This window comes from Aspergillus stella-maris (assembly GCF_047715825.1).
Source record: "Aspergillus stella-maris strain CBS 113639 unplaced genomic scaffold BDV14scaffold_10, whole genome shotgun sequence".
NCBI lineage: Eukaryota > Fungi > Ascomycota > Eurotiomycetes > Eurotiales > Aspergillaceae > Aspergillus > Aspergillus stella-maris.
In genome coordinates, this window is record NW_027396804.1 from 513,471 (window position 1) to 537,285 (window position 23,815).

General features: G+C 51.9%; 6 protein-coding genes across 6 annotated transcripts; 5 read left to right on the top strand and 1 right to left on the bottom strand.

Moving 5' to 3' along the window:
* Nucleotides 1-5,592: 5,592 nt before the first annotated feature.
* BDV14DRAFT_9025 (uncharacterized protein) lies at nucleotides 5,593-7,346 on the top strand. Its single transcript, XM_073777817.1, has one exon. The coding sequence runs from the start codon at nucleotides 5,920-5,922 to the stop codon at nucleotides 7,108-7,110; it is 1,191 nt and encodes a 396-aa protein (XP_073631147.1). The 5' UTR covers nucleotides 5,593-5,919; the 3' UTR covers nucleotides 7,111-7,346.
* Nucleotides 7,347-7,904: 558 nt separating this feature from the next.
* zrfB (low-affinity Zn(2+) transporter ZRT2) lies at nucleotides 7,905-9,617 on the bottom strand. Its single transcript, XM_073777829.1, has one exon. The coding sequence runs from the start codon at nucleotides 9,142-9,144 to the stop codon at nucleotides 8,077-8,079; it is 1,068 nt and encodes a 355-aa protein (XP_073631148.1). The 5' UTR covers nucleotides 9,145-9,617; the 3' UTR covers nucleotides 7,905-8,076.
* A 421-nt stretch (nucleotides 9,618-10,038) lies between these two features.
* On the top strand, nucleotides 10,039-11,071 carry BDV14DRAFT_9041 (uncharacterized protein). Its single transcript, XM_073777822.1, has 2 exons — nucleotides 10,039-10,371; nucleotides 10,429-11,071. Exons 1-2 carry the CDS (start codon nucleotides 10,143-10,145, stop codon nucleotides 10,899-10,901), a joined length of 702 nt encoding a protein of 233 aa, XP_073631149.1. The 5' UTR covers nucleotides 10,039-10,142; the 3' UTR covers nucleotides 10,902-11,071.
* An 8,752-nt stretch (nucleotides 11,072-19,823) lies between these two features.
* BDV14DRAFT_9095 (Tom37 C-terminal domain-containing protein) lies at nucleotides 19,824-21,795 on the top strand. Its single transcript, XM_073777839.1, has 4 exons — nucleotides 19,824-20,164; nucleotides 20,250-20,388; nucleotides 20,442-21,506; nucleotides 21,611-21,795. The coding sequence occupies exons 1-3, from the start codon at nucleotides 20,014-20,016 to the stop codon at nucleotides 21,415-21,417; spliced, it is 1,266 nt and encodes a 421-aa protein (XP_073631150.1). The 5' UTR covers nucleotides 19,824-20,013; the 3' UTR covers nucleotides 21,418-21,506; nucleotides 21,611-21,795.
* Nucleotides 21,796-22,245: 450 nt separating this feature from the next.
* BDV14DRAFT_197416 (CVNH domain-containing protein) lies at nucleotides 22,246-22,809 on the top strand (the record flags this gene model as incomplete). The annotated part of the gene is made up of 3 exons (XM_073772682.1): nucleotides 22,246-22,475; nucleotides 22,540-22,670; nucleotides 22,745-22,809. The coding sequence occupies 3 exons, from the start codon at nucleotides 22,246-22,248 to the stop codon at nucleotides 22,807-22,809; spliced, it is 426 nt and encodes a 141-aa protein (XP_073631151.1).
* Nucleotides 22,810-23,309: 500 nt separating this feature from the next.
* BDV14DRAFT_168408 (uncharacterized protein) lies at nucleotides 23,310-23,580 on the top strand. The gene has a single exon (XM_073767836.1). It carries the CDS (start codon nucleotides 23,366-23,368, stop codon nucleotides 23,564-23,566), a length of 201 nt encoding a protein of 66 aa, XP_073631152.1. The 5' UTR covers nucleotides 23,310-23,365; the 3' UTR covers nucleotides 23,567-23,580.
* The last annotated feature ends 235 nt before the right edge of the window (nucleotides 23,581-23,815 follow it).

The window sequence follows — 23,815 nt, forward strand, 5'->3', positions numbered from 1 at the left end:
GTTTGTTGATGGTAATTGATGTGAAGGTAGTAAAGGATATCGATCGATAATGCGGAGAGAACGGGGGTATTTATAGTAAAAGGCGTAGTGTAAGACCCCGGTATGTATAGAATGACAGGTCGTGGCGGAGCAAGGCACAACGGTAGAGGTGGTAGTAAGTAGGTAGAGTAGGCAGCAAGGCTCAAACAAGAGGCGTAAAGAGATAAGTGATAGAAGTAAGACAAGGATGTTCAGCTGGTGTTGTTGAGATGACAATTGAAGTAGTGATAGTGATAGTAAGATAGTAGAGAGAAGAAGACGAGGACGGAAGCACCTTTTGTATGCTTTGGGAAGCAAGGAAGCAAGCGGACAATCAGTCGCAAGAGGTATGGCTGGCCACGAGCTACGAAAGAGGAATAGAGTGGCAGCTCTACAATTACAGCTCAATAATAAGAAACTAACCAAACCAGAACAGAAGCAAACTAAATTAGCATACGATCAGTCATTCTACATCAGATCCGGCTGGCTGGATGACCCCGGACGAGTAGAGTTAGACAGACAGCCTGCCTGCATAACGAACGCCCAGGCCAGCGGTCCAGAAGCAGCATAGCGTCATTGTTCCAGTCCATCCATTCCAGGGGAATATTCTCATTATTGTCAGGATATTCAGGGAGCCGATCAGAGGGCAAGGCGAGGCGGCAAACCGGATCTCTTGCTTGCTGTTCTAGACTCTGCTCGTAGTCTGAGGCTGTTTCGTCTCACATTGTCTTCCTTTCAGTCTGACCTCGCCACTGTGGCGTGTGTTGTGTTAGCCTTGGGCTTGGAGCAGTTGAGGCTGTTCAGACCCTGCTCGTTGGTAGTTGACTTGTCGACTGTTGTCTTTCTTCAAAGTCCAGAAGAAGGCTGGATGAAGCCTGGAGGAACAGGCAGCAGATACAGCATTATACAGACAATACATGCTATCATTGGTTAAAGTACGTAATCGAACACATAATTTACCGCCCGTCGTGGTCACTTGACCAGTCCGTCCAATCCTCTATTAATAGCGCCAGTCCCAAACAGTCCTAGTGCAATCCCCTGATGACATAAGACAGACTAACCCGAACAAGTCGTCCGTCAACAAAGGCTAGCCAGTTCAGTCCAAGCGACTCCTGCCAAATGGATCACTCGGCTGCCATTGCTGCGTGGTGCCACTGCTGCCCAGTGCCCTTCTCCCGACGACTGCCCACTCGTCAGTGGCTGATAATGATGACTGATGACGCTCGGGAAAACCAGGCTGGAAAAAGAAACACCTCCTTGCGAATCCGCCTCGTTATTGCGCTGCGTCGGCTTTATTCGGAGCTGGCATGGGCGCTGGGTCTCCTTCACGGGGACAAGTCACTAGCTGCTGTCGGTTAGGCTGCCCTGGCGTTGGGTCCCCTGGATGACGACGCCGCGATACTCGGACAGGTGTCGCTGGACCCTGCCTTCGCTTTGACATGGCAGAGACGAGTACCTAGCTATGCTCACTGACGTCGTTTTGCGGTCGCCAGCGCCAGCGCCAGCCCCCTTGAGCCTGAGTGCATAGCTCCTACGCTACCCCGTACGGTGTGCAGTGTGCCCTGAGGCCTGAGCTACGGGTACTGGAGGAATGATATTCATGCCCATCCTGTTTGCATCTAGCTTTGTATACTACACTATTGAGCACTGTTCCACTCTTCCACCCCAATTTGCGCTTAGACTTCAATGTAGATCGCTCCGATTGCGACGAGACTGATAATTTCCGAATGTGCCCCGAGTAGAATTAGTTGTCTGAAACCTGGAGTCTGTACCACAATGAAAGACGGTCTAGCAGCTCGCTCGTATCAGTTGGTCTCTCCCTAGATAGAAACACCGCAATCGTATGACGATAACTGGCATGTCTCTTTCTGTCCTGAAGCATCCTCACCGCTCCAGACTTGGCTCGACCCAGCTATGCACGGACTCGGCGTGGAGAACTTACTCCATACCACAGGTACGTGGATGTCGGGTATGCAGGTTAGCCGGTGACAATCATTGATTCTAGATCTTGGTGGAGTCTATCCAGACTGAATTTGGGTGAATTGTCAAGGGGTAGCTCGGGTCGGTCCCAGGGACACCCGTCCTTGCTGACTACTGGGCTGGGGTTGACGAGAGAGGAGCGGTGACTGAGGAATGCTGATATCAGATATCAGGTACGTAGACTGGACCATTGAGCAATGAGGACAATGATTCGTCATTGATTCGTAAAGCTGTACTTCGTACTTGTCTGAGACTCTGGATACCTCCTATCCAAGCGATAGGTGCATACTGCATCGATATACTTCAGAGCGGTGTTCGCCGTTCGCCTGTAGCGTTTGACCTGTCCCATACCTTCATGCCTGCATTGCGTCATAGTCTGTACGACCATTGTTGACGTTTTCAATGACAAAGGCAGATGCTGCCCAAAGGTGATGCCCAAGTCAGCAAAGGCTACACACCTCCTCGCTCACGCTCGCCCATGCTCACTTCCCTCTCTTCATCCGCTCTTCCCATCCGTTCATACTACGTCGAATACCCAGCGTTCTCCTCGCAGTCAGCCCTCCCGATTGTGCCATTGACATCGTCGTTGTGTGGTACGTGGTTGCTGGCCGCATACCCCCTACCGTTGTTCCTGCGCAGCCTTTCGGCTCGCTCGCCACAGCCTGCGACACCGAGTCCTTGCGGCTGACATCCGTGTTCGCGTTCATCTGACCGCTGATCGATTGCGAGTTTGCCCTTTCCATGGGTTTTGAGGAAGCAGCCAACCATGTGTACCGATTTGGATCGGAAGGTTCGAGAGCCGGACGAGGCGGACGAAAGTGCTGGGATGGAGGCCGGTGGCCGGTCAATTGCGTTGGGATTGCATTTGGTCGCGCAGTTGATGACGATATTGCCAGGCTAGGTTGATTCAAGCGAGCCGCTCGGCCTTGCGAAGGCTGAATATGCCTCACGCTCGTCTCACCAGGCTGCGTCGACTGCGGCGAAAACTGACCGAAGAACGAAGCAATGCTTTTCTGAGCAGCAGATGGACGATTGAACGCGCCAACTGATGGTTTCGCCTTTGCGGCAGGTTCCTCCTCGGCTGGTGACTTCTGATTCTGCGCTGAGGTTGCTATGAACTCGCGGGCGGTTGAGAAGCCCGACATGGTAGTCGGTGCCATATAGCTCGATCCGTTCGCCGTATACGTCGAAGACATCCTCGTGACGGTTGTGGCTGTCTGATAATGCTCAGTATCGTACCGCCGTCTTTTACTGGATGGCTTATCTTCGGATGCTCGAGTACCATCCCGTCTAATCAGTGTATTGGGTGCCTCTTGTCCATCCTCCCCCCATTGATCATCGTAGACCGAGGGAAGAGACCCGATGCCTTCCACCATAGCCGTGACCGATGGACGTTCTCGACGCAGTATGTCTGCAATGCCATAGACAATTCTCTCTTCAAATCTCGGCCCTACCGTGCGAAGACGAGAGGCGATCAAGTCCTGCGGAAGAAACGACGTCACGCTGGTTTCTGCGCCATCTCGGGCCTGCCGAAGCGGATAACTCATGTACAACAGTGCCTGTGCTCTGGTCATCGCGACGTAAAGCAGTCGCCTTTCTTCGTCCGAGTCCTCTGCTCTTGAATGCGGGATTATACCCTCGTATGCTGCTGGAACAAACACGACAGGCCATTCTAAACCTTTCGCTGCATGAATTGTCGAGATGGTGACTTTCTCATCTGCTTGATCTTCTCCCTCTGCGCCTGGCTGTGGGACGATTTCAGTAGATAGGGCGACGTTTGCGAGAAACTGGGACAAGGCTTCTTCGCCGGGATGTTCTTGATGTTGAGCGACGCCCTCGATCTCAGGAAGGCTCTCCTCCTTCTGTTCCTCTTGTTCAGACCCAGTTGCATCGTCTGCCTGAGTCATGAGTTCTTCCACGTTGGCCCATCTGTTCTCATCGTTCGCACCATAAGTCGCCGTTAGGAACTCGCGGAAAGAAAGCCTCTTCATCAGAATCTCCAAGAGCTTACGGGGAGCAGATCGGTCAGTGCACTCACGAAGCTTCTCCCTGGAATACTCGATCAGTCCGACAAGAGTAGACAGTCCTTGATTGGCAGGCTTCGACAAAGGCTTCTCGGTCGACCTGCGACCTTGTGCTACATCCTTGATGTAGTCCCACAGAGACTTGCTAGCTTTCTCAGCACTGCTCAGCAGTGTCCTGATAGTCTCTTCGCCGATCTTTCTCAATGGGACATTGATGATACGGAGAAGCGCTTCTGTGTTATCGGGATGGCTAATGACGCGCAGGTAGTCCAGAAGTAGCTTGACTTCGACTCTGTCAAAGAACCTTAGACCTCCGACCATGCGATAAGGCACACCATACTTGCCCATTGCCGATTCGATGACCCGCGAGAGCGATGCCGACCGGAGAAGTATGGCAAAGTCAGAGTAGTTCAGTAGCTTTCCCGTTAGACCTATAGATCTTTTGATTTCCAGAACAAGCCACTGGGCTTCAGCTTCTGCCGACGGCAGCTTGCGCAGGACTGGCATTGTGCCAAAACTGTGCGTCGGCTGCAGCTTCTTCGCGGGCCGTGCAGAATCTTGTTCGATGACATCCTGTGCAGATTTGAGAATAGAGCCAGAGGAGCGATAATTATCCTCCAGAAGTACTACCTCTGTGTTGCTGTATAGCCGCTGCATTCGCGTAAGGTTCTTTATCTCTGCAGAGCGGAAACCATAGATACTTTGATCTGGATCGCCGACGACTGTGATGCGCCTATTTCGTGCGGCAAGAAGGTTCATCAACTCGTATTGGATCTGATTTGTGTCTTGAAACTCGTCTACAAGCACAACTTGCACATTTGAAACACACTCTGGATGCCGTCGAAGTAGATCTGCGCATCGTAGCAGCAGATCGTCATAGTCAAGCAGGTTTGAGGTCGCCAGCTCATTCTCATATTCTCGGTAAACCTGGATAAACTCGCGTTGTTCGAGGAACTTGCTATCCTTGTTGAGTTTCGACGCCGCCTCGTCTGCAGAAACATTGTGCGCTTTCTGATGTGATATCCGCGATCTCGCCGTATTTGGTTGGATTCCGAGTAGTAACCGCTTAACGATTCTCTGCAGGCAACCATCAGTAAATCAATCAGCATTCAAATAGACAGCTTATACTAACTCGTAAAATCGCCAAAGAATCACTTGTATCCGCGATCCCAAACCCCTTCTTCAAGCCAATCAAATGCCCATAAGTCACGAGATACCGTCGACAAATGGAGTGAAACGTTCCCAATATAAGCCTCGACTGCACCTGATCACCGACCAACTTGGTCAGCCGTTCTCGCATCTCCCGACTGGCCTTGATCGTGAATGTACAGCAGATGACATCTTGTGGGCGGTATCCGTTATGAGCGAGGAGGTACGCGACGCGGGAGGTCAGTGTTTTGGTTTTCCCGGAGCCCGGAGGAGCAAGGACTTGTAGGATTGATGCTGGTGATGTAACCGCTGTTGTCTGAGCATTATTCAGGCCATTAAGTATGAGATCAAGTGAGGCCATCGCTGCGTTTAAGCGCTTGGCTCGCGGTTGGCTTCATGCTCCTTCCAATCTGGAGGGGACGCGCTATATCGCGAAGTCACGTGATTAGATTGCACTTTACTATCGGGCAGATCTCTGAAGGCATTTTCGCTTGGTCACAGGCGCGAGAGATCCACTTACTTCTGCGAATGATAGACGGACAGGTTGTCAAGAGCCAGCAGCTTCTGAGCCATGGAGATCCGGAGTAAACGGTGATTGATAAGTGGTCAAAGCCTGGATTCATTCAGGGACTGGAGAGCCAAGCACGGGCCACCGCTGCTATTTTAAATCGTCAATTTATCTCCGGAGTCAGGCGCTACTACACCAACTTCACTCCATAACCACCTTGCACTCACTTATCTGCCCGTCATGGGCTGGGTAGGTGTCGCCATAGTCGTCGCGACGACATGTTTCCTCCTCTATCGCCATCCTCCGGCCACTTGGTTCCCTGAACCGCCTCAGCCCGCCGCCGATCAAGCCCGTCCGTCCGAGATCAACTCCGCACAGAATGAGAAGGCTGCTCCACGCCGTACGGAGGGCAAAAGCACTGCTCCTGTCATTAAGCTCGAGCCGCGAGCACCAGCAGCAAGCGATGACCCTGCTGAAGAGACTCAAACAACTCCGAAAGCTTCGCCGTCGAACGGCGCCCCTCTCCCAGTCGTCCCCTCCTTTCAACTGAACGGCGAAGAGACGGAGAAAAAGCGCACGCCTCAGGAAGCGCAAGAACATTCAAAATCTAGGACGACGACGGGTCCGTCGCTAGCACCACCGTCACTATCTATACCCACACCCTCTAACGCCATGAACAAATCTACCCCGAGTCCGACTCCGACATCATCACAGACCCCCGCCGCAAACAAGGCTACAGACGCCTCCCTAATGCCTCCCCCTCCACCACCCTCAAGATTCCAACCACCATCAGCACAAAGACAACCTCCCCGACTACAACCACAGCCATCAAGCTCCCTCGCCCCTCCACCAGGCCGCTTCGCACCACCCCGACCAAGCGTCCCAGGCCGGGTACCATCCTCCAGCGCCGGCAGCACCCTAAGCCCACCCCCCTCAGCCGCATCCTCCCTCCGTGTCCCACCCGGCATGGGAATGGGCAGTCGCCCGAACAGCATGAACTCCCTCTCCCCCACCACAGTAACCCTCAAGCCCGCGAAGAAGGCATCGCAGCGCGCAATCCTCGAACCGGGCTTCTCCCCGCTCGACTGGGCAGCACTTACCTCAAACCCGAACCACAAGCTCCGCGGCGCAAATATGCCGCCGGGCCTCATAAAAGTTACGCCGTCTATGCTGAAGGCTCAACATGGAAGGAAGGGAATGGACGCTTGGACGTCGTACCAGGGGAAGGTATATAACGTTACACCATACTTGGGGTTTCACCCTGGTGGGAAGGGGGAGCTCTTGAGGGGAGCGGGGAAGGACTCGGGGAAACTGTTCTTGGAGATTCATCCTTGGGTTAATTGGGATGCGATTCTGGGGGAGTGTCTTGTGGGCATATTGGTTTCGGAGCATGAAGCCGTTCAAGAGAATGCGCTTGATTCGATGGATTAAAACAGAGCGAGCATGTGCGCTTTCATGCTTTCAAGCTAGGTGGACTTTGGTATCCTTGTTCTCTTGGGAGTGATTAGGAGTTGGATTCCGATTTCTGAGGACGCGTTGTATATAGGATGATTTACAGTACAGTAGATGGAAGGCGGCGGAGTAGATTAGGCCACATACAGAGTACATATGATACCCATAGAAGGTAATTAGTCTGAATATCTTACCTTGAAATCCGATACCACGGTTCTGGATTCTTCATTATGACCTGCTATCCAGTAGTAGAGTAGATTAGGTATCTGGGTGCATATAGTAGCGAGGCCCTTCAGCTTGAGGCTGGCCACCTACCGCAATAACGATAGGCGCCCAGGCCGACAGAGTGGACCGCGGTCGTGCCTTCCTCTTGTAATAGCATGGTTTACAGCGGGTCGCACCTTCTCTATTTGCGCTCGTTCCTTCCTCGCGTACGTCTTTCGCTTACCTATGTGATTTATGGAAAGCGCGACCCTCCCGAAGACCTGCCTGAGATACTGAATTGGTTTTATGGCTTGACTTGTTCTTTTCGCTTGTTGGGTTTTCAATATGTGTATTGGATATTGTGGGATTTGGTGTTGGGGTTGCGTGAGGAACGTTAGAGCACCTGGATATATATTTTGCGTCTGAGTTTAACCAGCCGGCTGCATGGCATCGTAGGAAACAGAGAATGCACACCCACCACACACAGGATCACGACAAAGATTCACGAGTTACATTAAACGAGAAACCACAATTTCAAGTAAAATAATTGAAAGGCACAAAATGGTATCATATTACAATCCTAGCCAATACGTGCAAACAAAACAGCGTAACCCATATCCGTAGTAACCAGCTAGCTAAACAAAGATGCATGCGATCATCTAAATCGTTGTGAGATCATAACCTATATACTAAACTTTTTTTTTCCGTTGAGAATCGGGAGGGACAAGCGGGAACAATCGCTTAAGCCCATTTCCCAAGCAACGCCATGAGCAGCGCACCGAGACACAACAATCCAAAAGCAGCGAGAACAGTTTTGATGGGAGCCTTGCGCATCGACGTGCTGAACATGAATTCGTGGGCCATGAGCTCAACGAGCGCAGTGTAGATGAGGATACCGGCTGAGATGGAGTCGAAGACACCGTTAACGACAAGTGTGGTGTATCCCTCGGGCGGGTAGGAATTGCGAACACCAAGACCGATAGCGATAGCGATAGGGGTCGAGATACCGTAGCCCAGACCGAGGAAGTAAGGTGTCCAGCGCTTTGAGCGGGGCCAAGGGAGAGTTGCGAGGCGAGATCCCAGACCGAGACCTTCGAAAGTTTGGTGGAAGACGAGGACGATGTAGAGGGTTGTGAACTCTTCGCCAGAGACAGCAAGGGTCAGGCCAATGAAGACAGAGTGGAAGATGATGCCGAATTCGAGGATAAAGATGGAGGTAAGCTGCGCCATGTATTCTTCGAGTGAGGAATTTTTGTCGGCCAGCTCGATGTCGTGGTGTTCACGCTGGTGGCCGAGGTGGTCTTCACCAGGAATGTGGTTCTTGACATCGGCTGGGGCAGTCTCGGTCTTCTTGGACTCTTCGAGGCTGTGGCTGTCGTGCTCATGGCCATGGTCATGGCCGTGGCTGGCACCGAAACGAGAGTAGCGCATAACCATCATCTCGACGAAGAAGAGAACGACAATAGTCATAAGAATAATACCCTCAGCCCAGGAATATTCGGTGATAGGGCCAGTGAGACACTCATTCTTGAGAGCCTCCTCAGCAGGGCCAAGCAAGTGAATGAAAGCAGTAGCGATGATAACACCAGAACCAAAGAACTTGGCGACGAAGAAGGCGTAGCTCAGGGCCTTGGAGTTGCCGAAGCTGCGAGCAAAGACAGGGAACAAGGCACCGAAGCAAGAGCCAACAAGAATGACAAAGATTGAGGAAATGCGCACGCCCATGCGGCCATCATACTCATTGCCTGTCTCACAAGCGGGAGCAGAGCCGTCCTCGGCCCGGGGCAGGAGGTGAAGAATGGGGTTCATCGTGATTGATGAGTGAAGTGGAGCGTCGTACAACTGCAAGGCACGACCGCCGTAGCAATAACAGAAAAAGAAAGAAGCACGAAGAGACCAATTGACAGCTCCTAATGCAGATCAACACCCGATAGAGAGTGTCAAGTGTCGGACAGGGCCACAGATCTCTGGAATGCAGACCAGATCGAAACCACGTGGAAAACCTGAGGGGACCGTAAGGAAGGCCAAGTCGAATTTTTGGTGCTTGGTATGCTTGGAAGCTCTTGGTTTTTCTTGTCCAGTGCTTCTTTATTAGATTTATAGCACGCCCCCCACGCACAGATACTTCGCTCGAGTCGCCTCAAGCGGTAATGTCCGTTGAGAGTGGTTCCTCGTAATATGCGCCGGAGAGTGCGAGGCCTATCAAGAGTCCCAACCTGTGTTGAGAAGGGGGCGACAAGAGCCTAGCGTGAGGACCTTTGTGGTGGTGGCTTGTCGTGGGATGCAAGTCGTAACACAGAGCGATAGAGCAACACAGCGTCGCAACACAGACCAACTGGCGGAGAAAGGACAATGGTGAGAGCTTTAGAAGGAACGGCTCGCCTGGTTAACTAGAAGGCCTGTGGTAAAGACAGCAAAACACCGTATAGATGTAGGGTGTAAAGTTGGCGGGGGAGAAGAGGGAGAGACTCATGGTGGGAACTGGGAGTCGAAATGAAGCGGGCACATCCGGGTTGCAGTGGGCGTGAGGACCCTGGGGACAGGCCCGGATGTCTTGACGCCGTAGAGTTTTTGAGGACCTTGGGAGCACGCTGCCCATGGGTGGGGTGGATGCTGCCTTTGCTTTGGGCTGCTGCTGATTGGTCCAGGCACCTGACTAGATCACGTGCTTAGAGATTATCTTTGCGGCATGACTTGCAGGTGATTACCTAAGCCGCGTCATATCAGCCTAACATCATCGACTTGCGATAACATCTTCGACGCCGGAGACTAGATCCGCAGACATCTAGTCTTTATAAACAACAATTATGGCTCCAATTCGGCGGTACCTTCGGATCAGCAAATACTCCGTCCTCGAATGCCGAATCTACCTCGAAGATCCCTCCGACACGCGATGGCTCCTCAACAGTCGCGATCCCGTCCTGCCTCGCATCTTCGCGTCTATTCGACCATTAGTCCTCCCGAAGCTGCGAGAAGAGAACGAAAGACTGTTCGCTAAGAAGAAAGGGAAGCCAGTGAAGGATGTGATAGCAGAAGGTGATTTTCAAATCGAGTCTCAAGGCTAATTCATCCGTGCTGACAAGCTATAACCAGATGACTTCGAGGTCGCATTGTTTCTCCGCGAGTCGCGTACCCGCCATTCACTACTGACGAGGCACAAGATATTTGGGGAGTCATCGACGAAGCGCAAGCGAACGGGCACATATGCGGGAGACGGCGATGAGCCTGACGCTGGGATCTTGGTTGAGAGCGATAGCGAGTCAGATTTGAAGATGGATGACATCCCGCGAGCAGCGGAGGAAGAAGCAGACGATACGTCAGAGGGTCAGCGCCCGAAAAGGAAGCGAGATACACTCTCGCAAGACGACGCTGAGAAGGAGGACAAGAAACTAGGGTTCAATACCAACTACGAAAGCTTCAACATCCACGGCTGGATGCTTTGTCTGCTTGTCACGCGAAAGGGAGACAAGGGCGCCGGTAGGAGAGAGACAGCGGAGCCTAAACGTCAGGTCTTGATGGAAGAGTGGATATCGACCCAAGCTCAGGGCGACCTCGATGAGGAGTAAGAGGCCAAAGCTGGAGATGGATTCAAAATGCCTCACTCGACTTTCAACGATACCCGCGCTCTCCGCTGGCTCTCGATAGCCAGCGCCATATCTCCAACTCACGCTCCGGATTTTCGGGGCTCGAGCGTCTATCGCCTAAATGTCGTGCAGACTTCCGACTGAGCGCATTTGCTCGCCGTTTCACCAGTCACCAGTCGCAAGAGCCGTGCATCGCGCAAGATAACGAGCTCAGCTAGTGCTCCGATACCCCACGCGACTTACGACGAACGTGACATCACGCTCACGCGACGGCGCCCGATAAGCAACCTTACAGGATCGCGTATCTAATCTTTCGCAGCTATGCGGAGGAGTTGCAATATGAGTCTGACACCGCGCCGCGACGGCGTAAGGCCCGTTGTGGCATCAGCACTCAAGCCGAAACGCTCTCTGATCCTGGAGCCAGGCGTGGCTCCGATGGTTCGGGGTCAGATCCCGATTCTGCTCTGCAGCTGGCGCAGGCGTCTTGTATATACGATATCCGGTTTCATCGAGGGGCCGCGCAAATCGCAAGCCAAGCCGCGACAACGTCCTGCCTGAGCCATGGCACATGGCATATAGATTAGCAGCAAGCGATTATGCCACAGGAAATCTTAGCCAAGCCTATCACCATCAGCACTAGAAGCAACGAATGCGAAGTAATGCTGCGACATAAATTAAATTATGCCGCGAATCCTCCAGACTCCCTAGCTCGCAATCGCAATTTAAGCTTGTGGCTTGACGCGTAGTTGGAACTTGGTTGGGAATCATATGCATGTCATCTTGTAGTAGGCACTGCAGCTCTCCACAGTCCACAATCCACATAACCCAGTGTCCAGTGCCACGCATGCGCACGCGCAGGCAGCAGGATAAGGTGTTCATTTGATTCATCGCTCATTTAACATGGAGTTTCTGGTATGAACCGCCACAACCGGTTTCAAGTCTGAAACGTAGCGCAACACTGCTCGATAAGCTCCAGCATCATGCTACCGGCACATCGAGCGACGAAATCTGATACGCAGCTGGAACCAGGGCCACGTTTCGGCTGACTACCCGACGAGTCATGACCAGCTGCACCCCGGAGAGACCGTGAGGGTGGTCTTGGTGATCATGTTCCACGTCAAGATGAGACGAAACATCGCAAGGGTGTCCTCTATTCGGAACTTGCTGCAGGTCCACCTTCATATGCGTAGGCTCAGATAATAGTTGCCACAAATTGAGCTGGAAACCGGTTGCTTCTGAAGCAAACAAGGCAGAGATTATTCTGTTGATAATGCTCCCAGCCACAACTGGCGAGGATAATTCAGCCAAAGCCGCGTGGATCCGATGATGTTATCATGGCCATCTTAATGCCAAGTCGTCAACTTCATCCCTATCGATATTGAAGCTGACAGAGAGTTCCTGATTGGTGCGCTTAATCATCAATTGCAAATATCTGCAAGCTCATTTACTGTGCCGTGTTTGTGGATATGGACCAATATGTACGCGGTAGGCACATCAGCACACTATCAGATATGGCTCGGTTGAATCAACTAGGGAGTCATCGCTGGTTCTCCATGACGGGAGCGCAGATGAGACATCGTTCCGTCTTTCTGGAAGGCTGTGTGAAACTTCAAACCCCGGAGTTGACCGTTTGAGAGTTCCCAACGGCGTGTTCAGGGCCCGCTTGGTAGGTTGCTAGGGGAGCGGTGAACCATGGATTCGGGTGACTCTGATGCGAACCACGGTTGATCGCTATTATTCTTAGCACAAAGCCCGTTTTGCCGATGGAGTCGTGTTGAAAGGGCAACACCCTCCGATCTGAAACTAGATGAGAAGAATCTTTGGAAGAATTTTGGAAGATTCCACGGTGGCCTTGCTGGAGTCGTTGGAGTTAACGCCGAGGCGCCGAGTGTCGACCGGAGATGATCGCTGTCCCCGAAGCATCCGATCACCTGAACCCTTGCCAGTTTCCGATAGACAAGACGCACTCAACACTCAACAAAACCCCGGACACTGAACAATCAACAATCCATTAGCAATGATAATGATTCACTATCACGAAAATGATCCTGCAAAGCTTGCAGGCTGCGAGGCAACCTCAAAAAAGCCAAGTGCGAACGCCGTCGCCAACCTCGCAGTATGCCAAGCTCCTGGAGGATTTAGGTAGACCCTCCCGAATCAGGGGAAATTTTGCTCCCATCCAGTCATCCAGCAACGGCGCGGAAAGACCTGCTCCAGTAGGTGGGTCTGCTCATTTAACTAGGGCCACAATGCCCACTTGGGGCCGTGCCATCATTGCCATGTGTTTTGTTCGCCACGGCGCTAGCACCACCAGCGAACGCGATGACTTGTCGACGGCCAAAGAGGCTCCAGATTTTGAACTCCATGTGATCTGTTTAGCGGTGACGCGATCTGGTCCAGCGGATGATGAACGGTCAATCATGAAGGGCTGGTGGAGGTTGCTGGGGAGGTGATGCGCTCTCCGATGTTCGTCCTCGCAGTTCTTCTTGCTGCAAAGTTGATCATAATACTTATTGCGTAGGTGTGATTCATGTTGCCAAAAAGTAGGCATGCAGGACGAAGTGCCTCCACTGGCACTTCAGGTCAAGGCAGGAATGATCAGAGTGTGCTTCCCCCGCTGCTTTGCAGATGATCGCCTTTGGCCCGTGCAAGCAATCTTGAAATCGACAGGGGATCGCAGGACTACTGAAGGCTTGCATGAGTCCGGTGTTGGGAAATTGGACCTAGTTATTGGGCAGTAAGGACGATGCCTTGAGTCAGGATTGCATATGCATTAGTGCAGTGTAGAGTACAGAGTTGATATCAAATGGAATAAGAGTTACAAGACACGGGAGACTGACTCCTGCCTCCCTCGTGGCAGACTGCGAAACCCGCTACGGTACCGGGAGAGTTAAGGCTTCGGGAAGATCTGCTCCGTCGTCCATCCCTTCTAGCAATCCAAGATTTCTGTGGCGGATTCGACGCAAAAACTCTCTCTCGCAAATTTCGATCATCCCGCTGGAAAATGCCAAAGTGACAGGTCAACGGCAACAGTTGTCCCGGTTCCTGGGGTGGTGGTCTTACTCTCACTCTCAGTTCACCCTCAGCTGCCTCGTGTTGCTCCCAAAAACAGGACCGCGATCGGGAGTCTCCCCGACAATATTAGCAGTCTAGCAGAAAGATGGGTGACATCAAATGCAAAAGCAATCTGAAACCTGGTTGGGATACGAACACCGCTACTCCATCGCGTGATCTTCTGATTTCTCGTTGGCGGCTTCGTGATGCGGGCGCTCCTCTGATCGGACCCCTGAAACACCGGCAATGCATGGGGGAACGCAAGACTAAGAGATAATTTGCCTCTGCCCTGTTGGCTGGGACCGATCACAGACTGTTTTCTGTGCTACCTGAGCAACCTTCCCTGTCGATGAAACGACCTGTCAGAATCTCGCGAATTTTCCCCTGGCCAAAACCCCTGACCAAGCCTGAACCTGCAAGGGCCGGCCTCGCCTATTCGGTTTTACCTCTTTGCCCGTATTCTTAATTCTGAGTTTCGAGGGATCTGCGCCTATTTTTGCCTCTGCTGGCATAATGTTGAGGCGTCTGACCTGGAGGATGCGAAAGGCCGTGAACTTGTGGTGGCTTGGAGGATGTCCCGGTATTCTGGCAGCGACTACGACTGCTGAGGCTAAGATCTCCGGTGTGCTGAATCCTGATGATTCATACTTTCGGGTCCGACGCTCAGGCAGTCAGCGCTACTGCTCGCTATCCCGCCCTGAGATTGGCTGGCACTGCTAAGCTGCCCGCTTTCTTTGTCTCTGCTCTGCAGTCCTCCATCCCTGCCCCATCCCAGGATCTACGAACCAGCACGTGTCGGCAGGAATGCACAATCTATCTGACCAAGAGGCCTGAGTGGTACATGGCTGTCCAGCTGATGTCCGTTGAGCCGGTTGCGCCGGAGGCCGCATCCCAGAATAGTAGTGTAGTCATGATTACGAGGTTGAATCCGGTTGACACAAACGGCTGCCCGGTCCACCGTGACGGCTCCTTGGTGTGAAAGCAGGCAGAAGCTGAAAGAAGCCGCCAGAGAACATCTGTAGCAGTGGGTCTGCAGGATGGGTGTGATTTGTGTTCACCTGGGACCTGTTTGCACCTCGGAAATTGATCAGTGGGACCACAGAGACGCAGAAAAAGGGGGAGGCAAAACCGTCCTCCACCAAGTTCGGCGGTGAAGCAGGAGGAAGGACGGGAAGGACTTCTAGAAAGTTTCTCTGGGATTTCCTTGTTGGGACAGGCCATATGGCAGTCCACTGGGGGCCTGCGCTAGTGTTAGAGACTGACGTCGTTGGTTTCCCTCTGTCCGGGCTATGGTGGAGCCCGTCTTCTGGAAACGAACAGGGATGCCCTTAATAATGCTGAGACTTATTTTATTTTCTTTTGTTTGGGGTCTACTATTTTCTTTTATGGAGTTTTATTTTGGGGCTATTCCGCTCGGAGATATAATTTTATTTTTTGGTACATTTTTTCCAGGGCACGATATAATAAGCCTCGACAGCCTTGATCTTTGCGATTTCTTCCTTCAATCTTCAGACAGTCTTCTACCACTCTACAACACAAGAACACAGCAACTTCTACCCCTACCAAGTCTACCTACTACCAACTCTTACCACCACTACCACCACCACAACCAACACAATGCCTTCCGTCGGTGCCTCTCAATTCCCTCCCTGCCCTGGACCTCCCCCCAAGGGCCCTCTGCCTCCTCTTCCTAAGTAAGCCACTTGCCTCGCGCTGGCTTTCTGACGAACTTGACGACCACCGACTCGACCGGTTCCATCATGCGACGCTTTCAGCAAGCGATCTCAGGTGAATCCGCGCGCATCCTTTGGTTTGCGCAAGGGACACTGGAACCCACGATGATCACTCTCGGAACTATACCACGGCCTTCCTAATCTACCACCTTGCTACCATACGCCTCTTATCGGCCAATCCTTTTTAATCTCAACTTGCATCGACCAGCACAATCACAAGCAACGACCATTGCGATTCCTGGCGCCTAATCATCATTCTCGGCTCGAATTTCCGGGTTTCTCGGTTTCATTATCTATCATCTACACTTCATTCTGCAAGCGCGGGCGCATTGCACGAAATCAGCAATAGCGCTCTCAGATCACGACACGCAATCCTGGCAGTCGGTACACGCGGGTATTCGATCTTCGCTCGGGTGCAGGGGCCCTTGTCGGTTTGACGATAACAATATCATTACCCCACCGACTTTGCCTTGGCCCAGTCAGCAACCAGTACCATCAGTCAACTGCCAACCAACCCCGCAAGCATTTATTGTCCTCGAATGTATGACAGCATCATGACATGGCCTCGAGTGACACAGCCGCCGTTGTGTTTCAGTTGGGCTTGCATATGCTTGACAAGTGCCAACTTACTTGATGTTCCTGTCAGGCCCCCGGGTCCGATCGCGCCTGCTGATTCGGCGATACGGACTTCAGTCTTCGATTGACTCACTTTTGTCTATCGTATCGAATCTCATCATTCCGAGCAATTACGTGCGGTTGTCTGAGAGCGCATCTATTTCCTCTTCCATCCTTTCTTATCTTCGCTTCGCTTCGCTTCTCTTTTCTCTATCGCGATCTTTTTCTTTTCTTTTTCTTTTCTTTTATTTCCTTTGTTCTCCATCATTGAAGCAACGGCATGTATAATAGAGTTAATATACCCCACCGCGTACTCTGTACTGCGCAGCATCTTGACTATAATATCGATTCGATCACTTTCACAAACAACTACTTCCACACTCTTTCTTCTTCATTACTTTAGACATCCTATAACAAAGAGCATTAAACACCTCGCCAAGGTATTGCGCCTGTACCTGCACACTAAAGGCAGGCACCTTGGAGATCGCATCGCATCGCAATTCGGCTCCGATCCTGCCTTGTCTTGTCCTGTCTTGCCCAGTGCCCTGGTTGCTTTGCCCTGACCCCGCTAGCCCTGAAACATCCCCGCCCTGACCGAAATGGAGCCTGGAGACTAGAGACTGGAGACTGAACTGCAGACTGACGTCGACGCTCACGCCGTGCAACGTGCTCCATGCTCCATTCCATTAACGTACCGCGCAAATTGCGCATCCGTGCTACGCCCAACGTCAGCTCCAACTATACCTTACCTAGCTCCAACTACAATGCTCTCGTCTCTGCTCCAAGGGGCGCTTGCAGCCTAGCCTAGCCAAGCGCGATTTTCATCTCGACAAGGATGCGATATGGAACAAGGTGCCCTGGACGCGATGGCCGTTTGATGCGCTGCCTAGTGTATCCGATTTCCCTGTTTTCTAGCTAGCTAGCTAGGCTCTACTCAGGGTAGCCTCCGAGCTGCCCGTGCTGCTAACTTGCTACTGTTACTTAGCCTGCTGGGTGATGTGCAGTCAGCAGTGGCTAAGTATTAGTGCTAAATGCTTACGGTGGGCGGTGCCTGACACTGACACGCCGGAGATCAGACTAGGCTGTTAGTCGTAGGCTCGTTGGTTCAGTTTGACTGGTTAGTGGTTAGTGGTCGGTGGTCATTGGTGTCATCGGCATCGACTCATGGGTTATTCTTACAGTAGTTACCTTATCGCGATTATTCACACGGTACCCTGGTGCGCAATATCTCCTATCGAAGTCGACAGAGTTGGAAGTAGATAGATAGGTACTCCCTCACTATTCTGCAGCATATGATACGCCAACCACGGCTCAACGACAGCGAGATTATCCGCCCACTATCAAATGCAATCCCTATCCTCCCAATAACTGTAAGCCTGATAATTGTCATCTGTTAAAAGGCTCATCTTCAAATCGAGTCTGAATCGCAAGATTGAAGATTGCAGTTCTGTCCAGGGACACTCTAAAATGAATCATGCAGGAAATCAATAGTTTTACCAACGGCGCGAGTTCCCCTCACCCTTCACGAGCTAACTAGGTAGGTACAGTGGACTACTGCCCGCAAAAAGCAATTCTGCCCTGCCTTGCCCAGCCTTGCAGCTAGCTGCAGCTGCACCTGGAGCCGTTCGAATTTGTAATACCTTGACTCAAACGCAATGCCTTTAACTTCGTGATCGGGGCTAGTTCAGTGAGGCCGTGATAATCGTTATCGAAGTTAACAAAGTTAGGTTATTAGTGATTATTCTGAGTCTGAGTCAGATTTGAATATTGATTGATTTGAATTAATTTCTCAAATCCTCGCAGCTAGCCTAGTCTCACAGCCTACTACTGTATCCAGACCACAGCTAAAGTGCTGCTAGTCCGAGATAGAACTGCGGTGCCTCAAAATGCAGCCGCCGCCGCATCAGGCTGAACTTGGGGACTTGGCTAAGCTGCAGGCTGCAGAGTGCAGAGTGCAGAGTGCAGATGGTGGAGCTGCTATCGCTGTACGACATTTATGAGATGATGCCACTTTGTTGTTAAGTCTTGTTTTGTCTTGCCAAGTGAGCCTGCTGGGGCCTTGCTTGTAGTTGTACTACTTACTGCTATGGCTTAGAGTCTTGGACTGTGCTTTCCTGCATGAATGCGCTATGACTCTTACGATTCCTTGCTTATTGAGTTGGAGCCTGATCATCTACCCCATGCTGCGATCTACAGTGCTCGTGCCGATAGTCGATAGTCAACTCAGATCACGATTCATGCGCAAGAGTATGAGCCCATGACGAATCCTCGACTCGAGGCTGCGGAGAATTGAAGAATAGTGGAGATGAACTACGTAGATGCAACTCCGCACTCACAACGATAATCATGCTCTATGCTCACTCACTACGCACAGTTCCCTTGCTTGAGTCAGGTCACCACCATCATCGCCAACCGTGGCAGTGACCGCCGCCCTGACAGGCTAGGCGACATTGGCGAACATCTTCCGTCCAACCTTACCTATCGAATACGAGGTTGCGGCGCTCAGGGCAAGGCGGCCCCCCTTTGCCCAGCGTAATCTTATCCAAATAAGGTTCCCGATCGCAAGGCAGGGCAGGTCAACTGACCGCGCATGGACGAGGGAATTAGCGGTTCCACAAGATTGAGGTTTCACCTTGTCTGCCGTGAATCTTAACTTGTCATGCCATGTGCTTCCGCGACTGGCTACTGGCTGGCGGTTGAGGCCGGATAAGCCACGAGCGGCGAGCCCGGGGAGTAAACGCTGTAGCCTCCCGTCTGACTCTGTACCTGACAGAAGCTAGGTAACACCTGAACCGCCGATGACACCGACGATGGCATTGATAGTGCTGCTGACGACCTTTATCCGGATCCGGAGTAAACCCACTTAGTGGACTGCGATTGATAGCGGGAGGCTATGAAACGTGTGCGTATCGGGCAGAGCTTAGTGGTTGTGACCTTGCAGATAGATAATCAGCTGGGTGACGGCATCCAGTCCTCCTCGGACCTATAGCGATATCTAGGCTGATCGGTTATCGTAGCTGAAAACCCGTTGGGTCGAAGGATGCGGCTCTATTTTCCGCTCGCAGGGCTTCCTGGCCCTGGTATGCATCCGTGCAGCCGTGCAGCGGCGCAGCTGCCAGGCTGGAGGAGGATTCCGAGGAGCGGCCCATTTTTGCGAATCGAACTTGAGTTTGACTAAAGGTTAGCCTTGCTAGCATGCCAGGATGGAGGGGCGGATATAGGTACGCAGCTAGCTTATTGTGCGCTTTGGCGCAGGGATTGCGAGTTGCGACAGGGGGGACGATAACGCCATTGCCAGCTGGTCGAATCATCCCAGCAATTTATTTGAGGGGCAGGTCTGACAACTGCGGGATATCGACGCTTAATCTTGCTGTCTGAGACATGCGTCTCTTGGAGCGTGGGATGAGACCGGCTGAGACCGAAATGCAGCCTTCTCGAGTCTTGGGACGCTGGGAGTTGGCATGGTTGATAGCAAACAACCCGAAGCAGCACGGAGGCCCGGAGAAAGATACGGGGAAGACTTCTGCCTCGCAGCCTGAGGCCGAGACTGAGGCATCAGGCAAGTGAGGCTAGAGCTCTGCACGTGATCGTGCGGCATTCAGTTCCCAAACATTATTGTCAACGTCAACGGCAGAGTGACGGGAAAGCAAGCCTTCGAAATACCAAGTCACTCGTCAGATCGCAAAAGCAACATGGTCTTGGAACTCCACGTCTGGGGCCCCGGCTTCTCGCTGCCCTCCATCGACCCCCAATGTCTCGCAACAATTGCCTATTTTTCGCTGTCCGTCCCCAAGGACTCGTGGGTTCTGGTCGCAAGTAGCGACCCAACCGTCTCTCCTACACGTACGTTGAGCTCCACCTGACCAGCGCATCTGGTTTAATCTTCAATATCAATCTGGCTGAAACGATTCCTTTCGCAACCCCGCAGGCGAGCTTCCCGCGCTGAAGAATGGCTCGACGTGGGTGAGCAGGTTCCGCAATATCGTCCATTACTTGCGGCAATATTCAAAAGGCGCGTGGGATCTGGACAGGGATCTGAGCGCGCTCGATAAAGCGGATAGCGTTGCGTATGCTTATCTTTCTCACCAGAAGAAAGGTCAGACGACTGACGATCGGATAGCTTCTCCTCTTTCATCGAATCCCGCACCCAAGTCCTCCTCGATCTCTCCCTCTACGTTTCTAGCCAAAATTACTACAACAGCACGTCGCCGGCATATGGCGCCATCCTCCAATGGCCGAACCAATGGATCCTGCCCCCGCAGCTGCACAATGCAGCCAAAGCCCGCGCTGAGCCGCTTGGTCTATCTGCGCTAGATCTGGAAGAGACGGAGGAACAACGGAAACGAGAGCACTCGGCCGCCGTCGCTGCCGGCCGTATCCCTCAGAACTTCATCAGCAGACCCCGGGAAACCGTCTCGAATCTGCTGGGAAAGTCGTCATCTGGGCAGCAATTCCGGCTTGATGCGCTGACCGGGGAATTGTTCGAGCCGCTCGAGGCAATGCTTGACGACAAGACATACATGCTCTCGGGGCAAGAGCCAACAAGTCTCGACTGTATCGCTCTAGGCTACCTGAGCCTCGCCCTGATCCCAGACCTACCTCTTCCATTCCTCCGCAATTCGATGCAGCGAAAAGCACCGCGGCTGTCACAATACATCGAGCGCATGCGCCAGGAACTCTACGGAACCGTGCAAGTCTCCGACGCTTTCAACACCGACACAAAATCATCACTTCCATGGCAAGCTCCGCAACACATTACCTTCAGCAGTGTCGGATCGACTTTGCTCGAGACCCTCGCAGACTCAACACCAATCATCAAGGACATCCGCATGAACAACCGATTACGTGAAACCGCCGAGTCCTCTGGCTCCGGGCTCTCTGCCGTCGAGAGCAACCTGCTGTCTTCCTACGCCCTGGGCCAGAAGAAGGATGTCCTCCTGTCAGTTGCGACTGTTGTTGGTGGTGTTGCGGCGATGGTTGGGTACATGTTTCACATTGGCTTGTTCACACCGCCTCCGCGAGAAGAGGAGGAGTCTGATGGGTATGATTTCGCTCTACCTGAGTCTATGAGCGCTGCGGACTTTTTGAATATCTAAATCGGCTGCATGAACCGGTGATATTGCTTGCTTGAGGAAATTGTATCATTATGGCGTTTGCTTGCTTGCTCCCGGGCAGTGTAAAATAGGTGGGTGTTTAGGTTACTTCTTTTATGGCATAGCTGGTTGTATCTAGAATGGAAGTTCCTTTTCTCGTGACGAACTTACTTTATCTTACGTTGACTTTGAGAAGCCTCGCTCTTGAGAAGTCTAGCTCCCGGCCAAAACAGCACATATCAACTTCCGGACTACGAGCAGTCAGCATCAGAGACAGGGATAGAATACAGAGCCGAGTATTTAGCGTCGATCGTATTCTCGTTCCTGCCGAGCTTTGTTTCGACACCCTTAAGCACATGCTCAAAGCGTCAACCTGGAGAGCATTGTTGTCTTCCAATTAAGGGTCTCTTTGTTCCCTCTTACACACCTCTCGTTCATACGCATCAAAGCATCAACCCTCAACTATACTGAGCACCGAGCTATGTAACTTTCTGGGTCTCATGGCTTTCAGACATTCGTGAACTCCGCAAGGGTGTGCGCTTATAAGCCCTTAGTTTCTTTCTACGCTTCCTCTGGGCTTGATATGTGTCGCAGACGCGCAATGCACCCAACGTCCTCATATCACAATGAAAAGCTTGTCTTTGCGTATCTTTGATGTCTTCGACAACAACAGAGCTCCAGCTTTCAATACAACCAGCCTTCCTCATAGCACCTATAAAACGTCTCCTAACATGCCCTCATCATCGCAGAAGCGATCCAGAACACTCGCATATAGTTGATCTATACACTTCTACCTACACAACCCCCACCACCAATCTAAGATCCACGACAATGCCTTCCATCCGCTCAACCGTCCTCCTAACCCTGACGCTGGCCCTCTCCTCCATCGACCTCTGCGTAGCAAAGGACTACTCCAACACCTGCACAGACATCCACATGGCTGGCGATTGCCACTCACTCGTCGCAACATGTACTGCCTTTAAGGGAAACAAGAAGACAAGCAAACTTGATCTGAACCACTGCTTCGGCAATGACAACGGGTTCATAGTACCGAGTAACGAGTAAGTATCCATGCAATCCCTCTTCTAGAAAAGAACGCTGACCCTTCGTTCTTGCGTCATTAAGCGGCAATGCCTTCCCAGGCGACTGTCGGCGCACCGGCTATAAATGCGAACTTTGTGGTATTCACGACGGGGGAATCATGTGTTTGTGTCCGCGGCGAGGCCTGATGCAGAATAGTGCGTGGGCTGATTTGGGTATGTTGTGTTTTCTTCTCTATCTCTACCTCGCTCTATTTGGGTTCAGCACTGTATGCTAATATGTATGGCAGATGAGGCGATTTCTAATCATAACGGGGTTCTCTCTTGCTTCGGACATGTCGGGGAGGTGCTGTAGATGTCCAGTGGACTATACCACCTTGCTTGGCGATGGAGGTATTGCATACATACTGTCAGAGTACAATCCATATCACAAACTATGACTTCGGCAGGCCGAGGAATCCCTCGAATTGATGGAACGACACTTATAGCAGGATAGCAATAGTCACCAACAACTCGCTATATAGTTATTGTCACATCCTCACATCTGTTGATGCTAACTCAATTACTTACCACTGCCCATGAGAATCTAAGTAAAGCATACTCCCCCTATCCGGACGTACTTTTGTTCGCCGCCATAGTCGTACGGCTGCTATTCTAGACTGCTTCCCTGAATGGCTATACCCGGCCGTCCGAGCCTCCGGAAGTCATACTGTAAATGCAATACTGATACTAGATACAGAGTACTCCGTCTCTCCTCAAAAACATGACCCCATATCACCTATCCCAGTCCCATCAAGAAACCCTGAGTCAACCATACCCCTGTATCTATTTCAAAAACGCAATGTAGCCGCGATCGCCGCACCCGCATCCCGCATTCCGTCCCATTCTCCCACCCGCGTCTCCATATATAGATGAAACACCAAACAAGCCACTTCCAAGAGCTGAGCTTGGCTCGACTCGGCTCGGCTGGGCTGGGCTCGTCGCTGGGTCTTTGGACGGGATGGTCTGTCCTGCCAAGGTATGATCTGATCGAGTTTATCCTGGGGATAATAGTGGAGAGCTTCGACGGTGTTCTCCGGATTGTGATACTCGTACTCCGTACTAACTGTTAATTCCATTAGGAGAGTGAGACTGAGCTGATTTGAAATAGCTGGACTGGGTTAAGCTGGTAACCAGCGGGAACTGAAATAGAGTGGCTGGGTGAGGTGTATTTATAGATACGCGCGGGCTATACTTACTATAGGGGCGGCAGCTGATGATACAGAAGGGGGAAAGGATGGTTAGAAGGTGGTGATCGGTGACAACGTACGGCACTAAAGTTAACTATTGCATTTGAGTAAAAGCGTCTATTGTATCATCTA

Bases quoted from the DNA above. Each gene is read 5' to 3' on its own strand.
- BDV14DRAFT_9095 (XM_073777839.1), top strand. From the start codon at position 20,014: ATGGTCTTGGAACTCCACGTCTGGGGCCCCGGCTTCTCGCTGCCCTCC. The intron at 20,165-20,249 runs GTACGTTGAGCT...GCAACCCCGCAG, and splicing joins CCCAACCGTCTCTCCTACAC to GCGAGCTTCCCGCGCTGAAG. The intron at 20,389-20,441 runs GTATGCTTATCT...ACGATCGGATAG, and splicing joins GATAAAGCGGATAGCGTTGC to CTTCTCCTCTTTCATCGAAT.
- BDV14DRAFT_9025 (XM_073777817.1), top strand. From the start codon at position 5,920: ATGGGCTGGGTAGGTGTCGCCATAGTCGTCGCGACGACATGTTTCCTC.
- zrfB (XM_073777829.1), bottom strand. From the start codon at position 9,144: ATGAACCCCATTCTTCACCTCCTGCCCCGGGCCGAGGACGGCTCTGCT.
- BDV14DRAFT_9041 (XM_073777822.1), top strand. From the start codon at position 10,143: ATGGCTCCAATTCGGCGGTACCTTCGGATCAGCAAATACTCCGTCCTC. The intron at 10,372-10,428 runs GTGATTTTCAAA...AGCTATAACCAG, and splicing joins GAAGGATGTGATAGCAGAAG to ATGACTTCGAGGTCGCATTG.
- BDV14DRAFT_168408 (XM_073767836.1), top strand. From the start codon at position 23,366: ATGAAACACCAAACAAGCCACTTCCAAGAGCTGAGCTTGGCTCGACTC.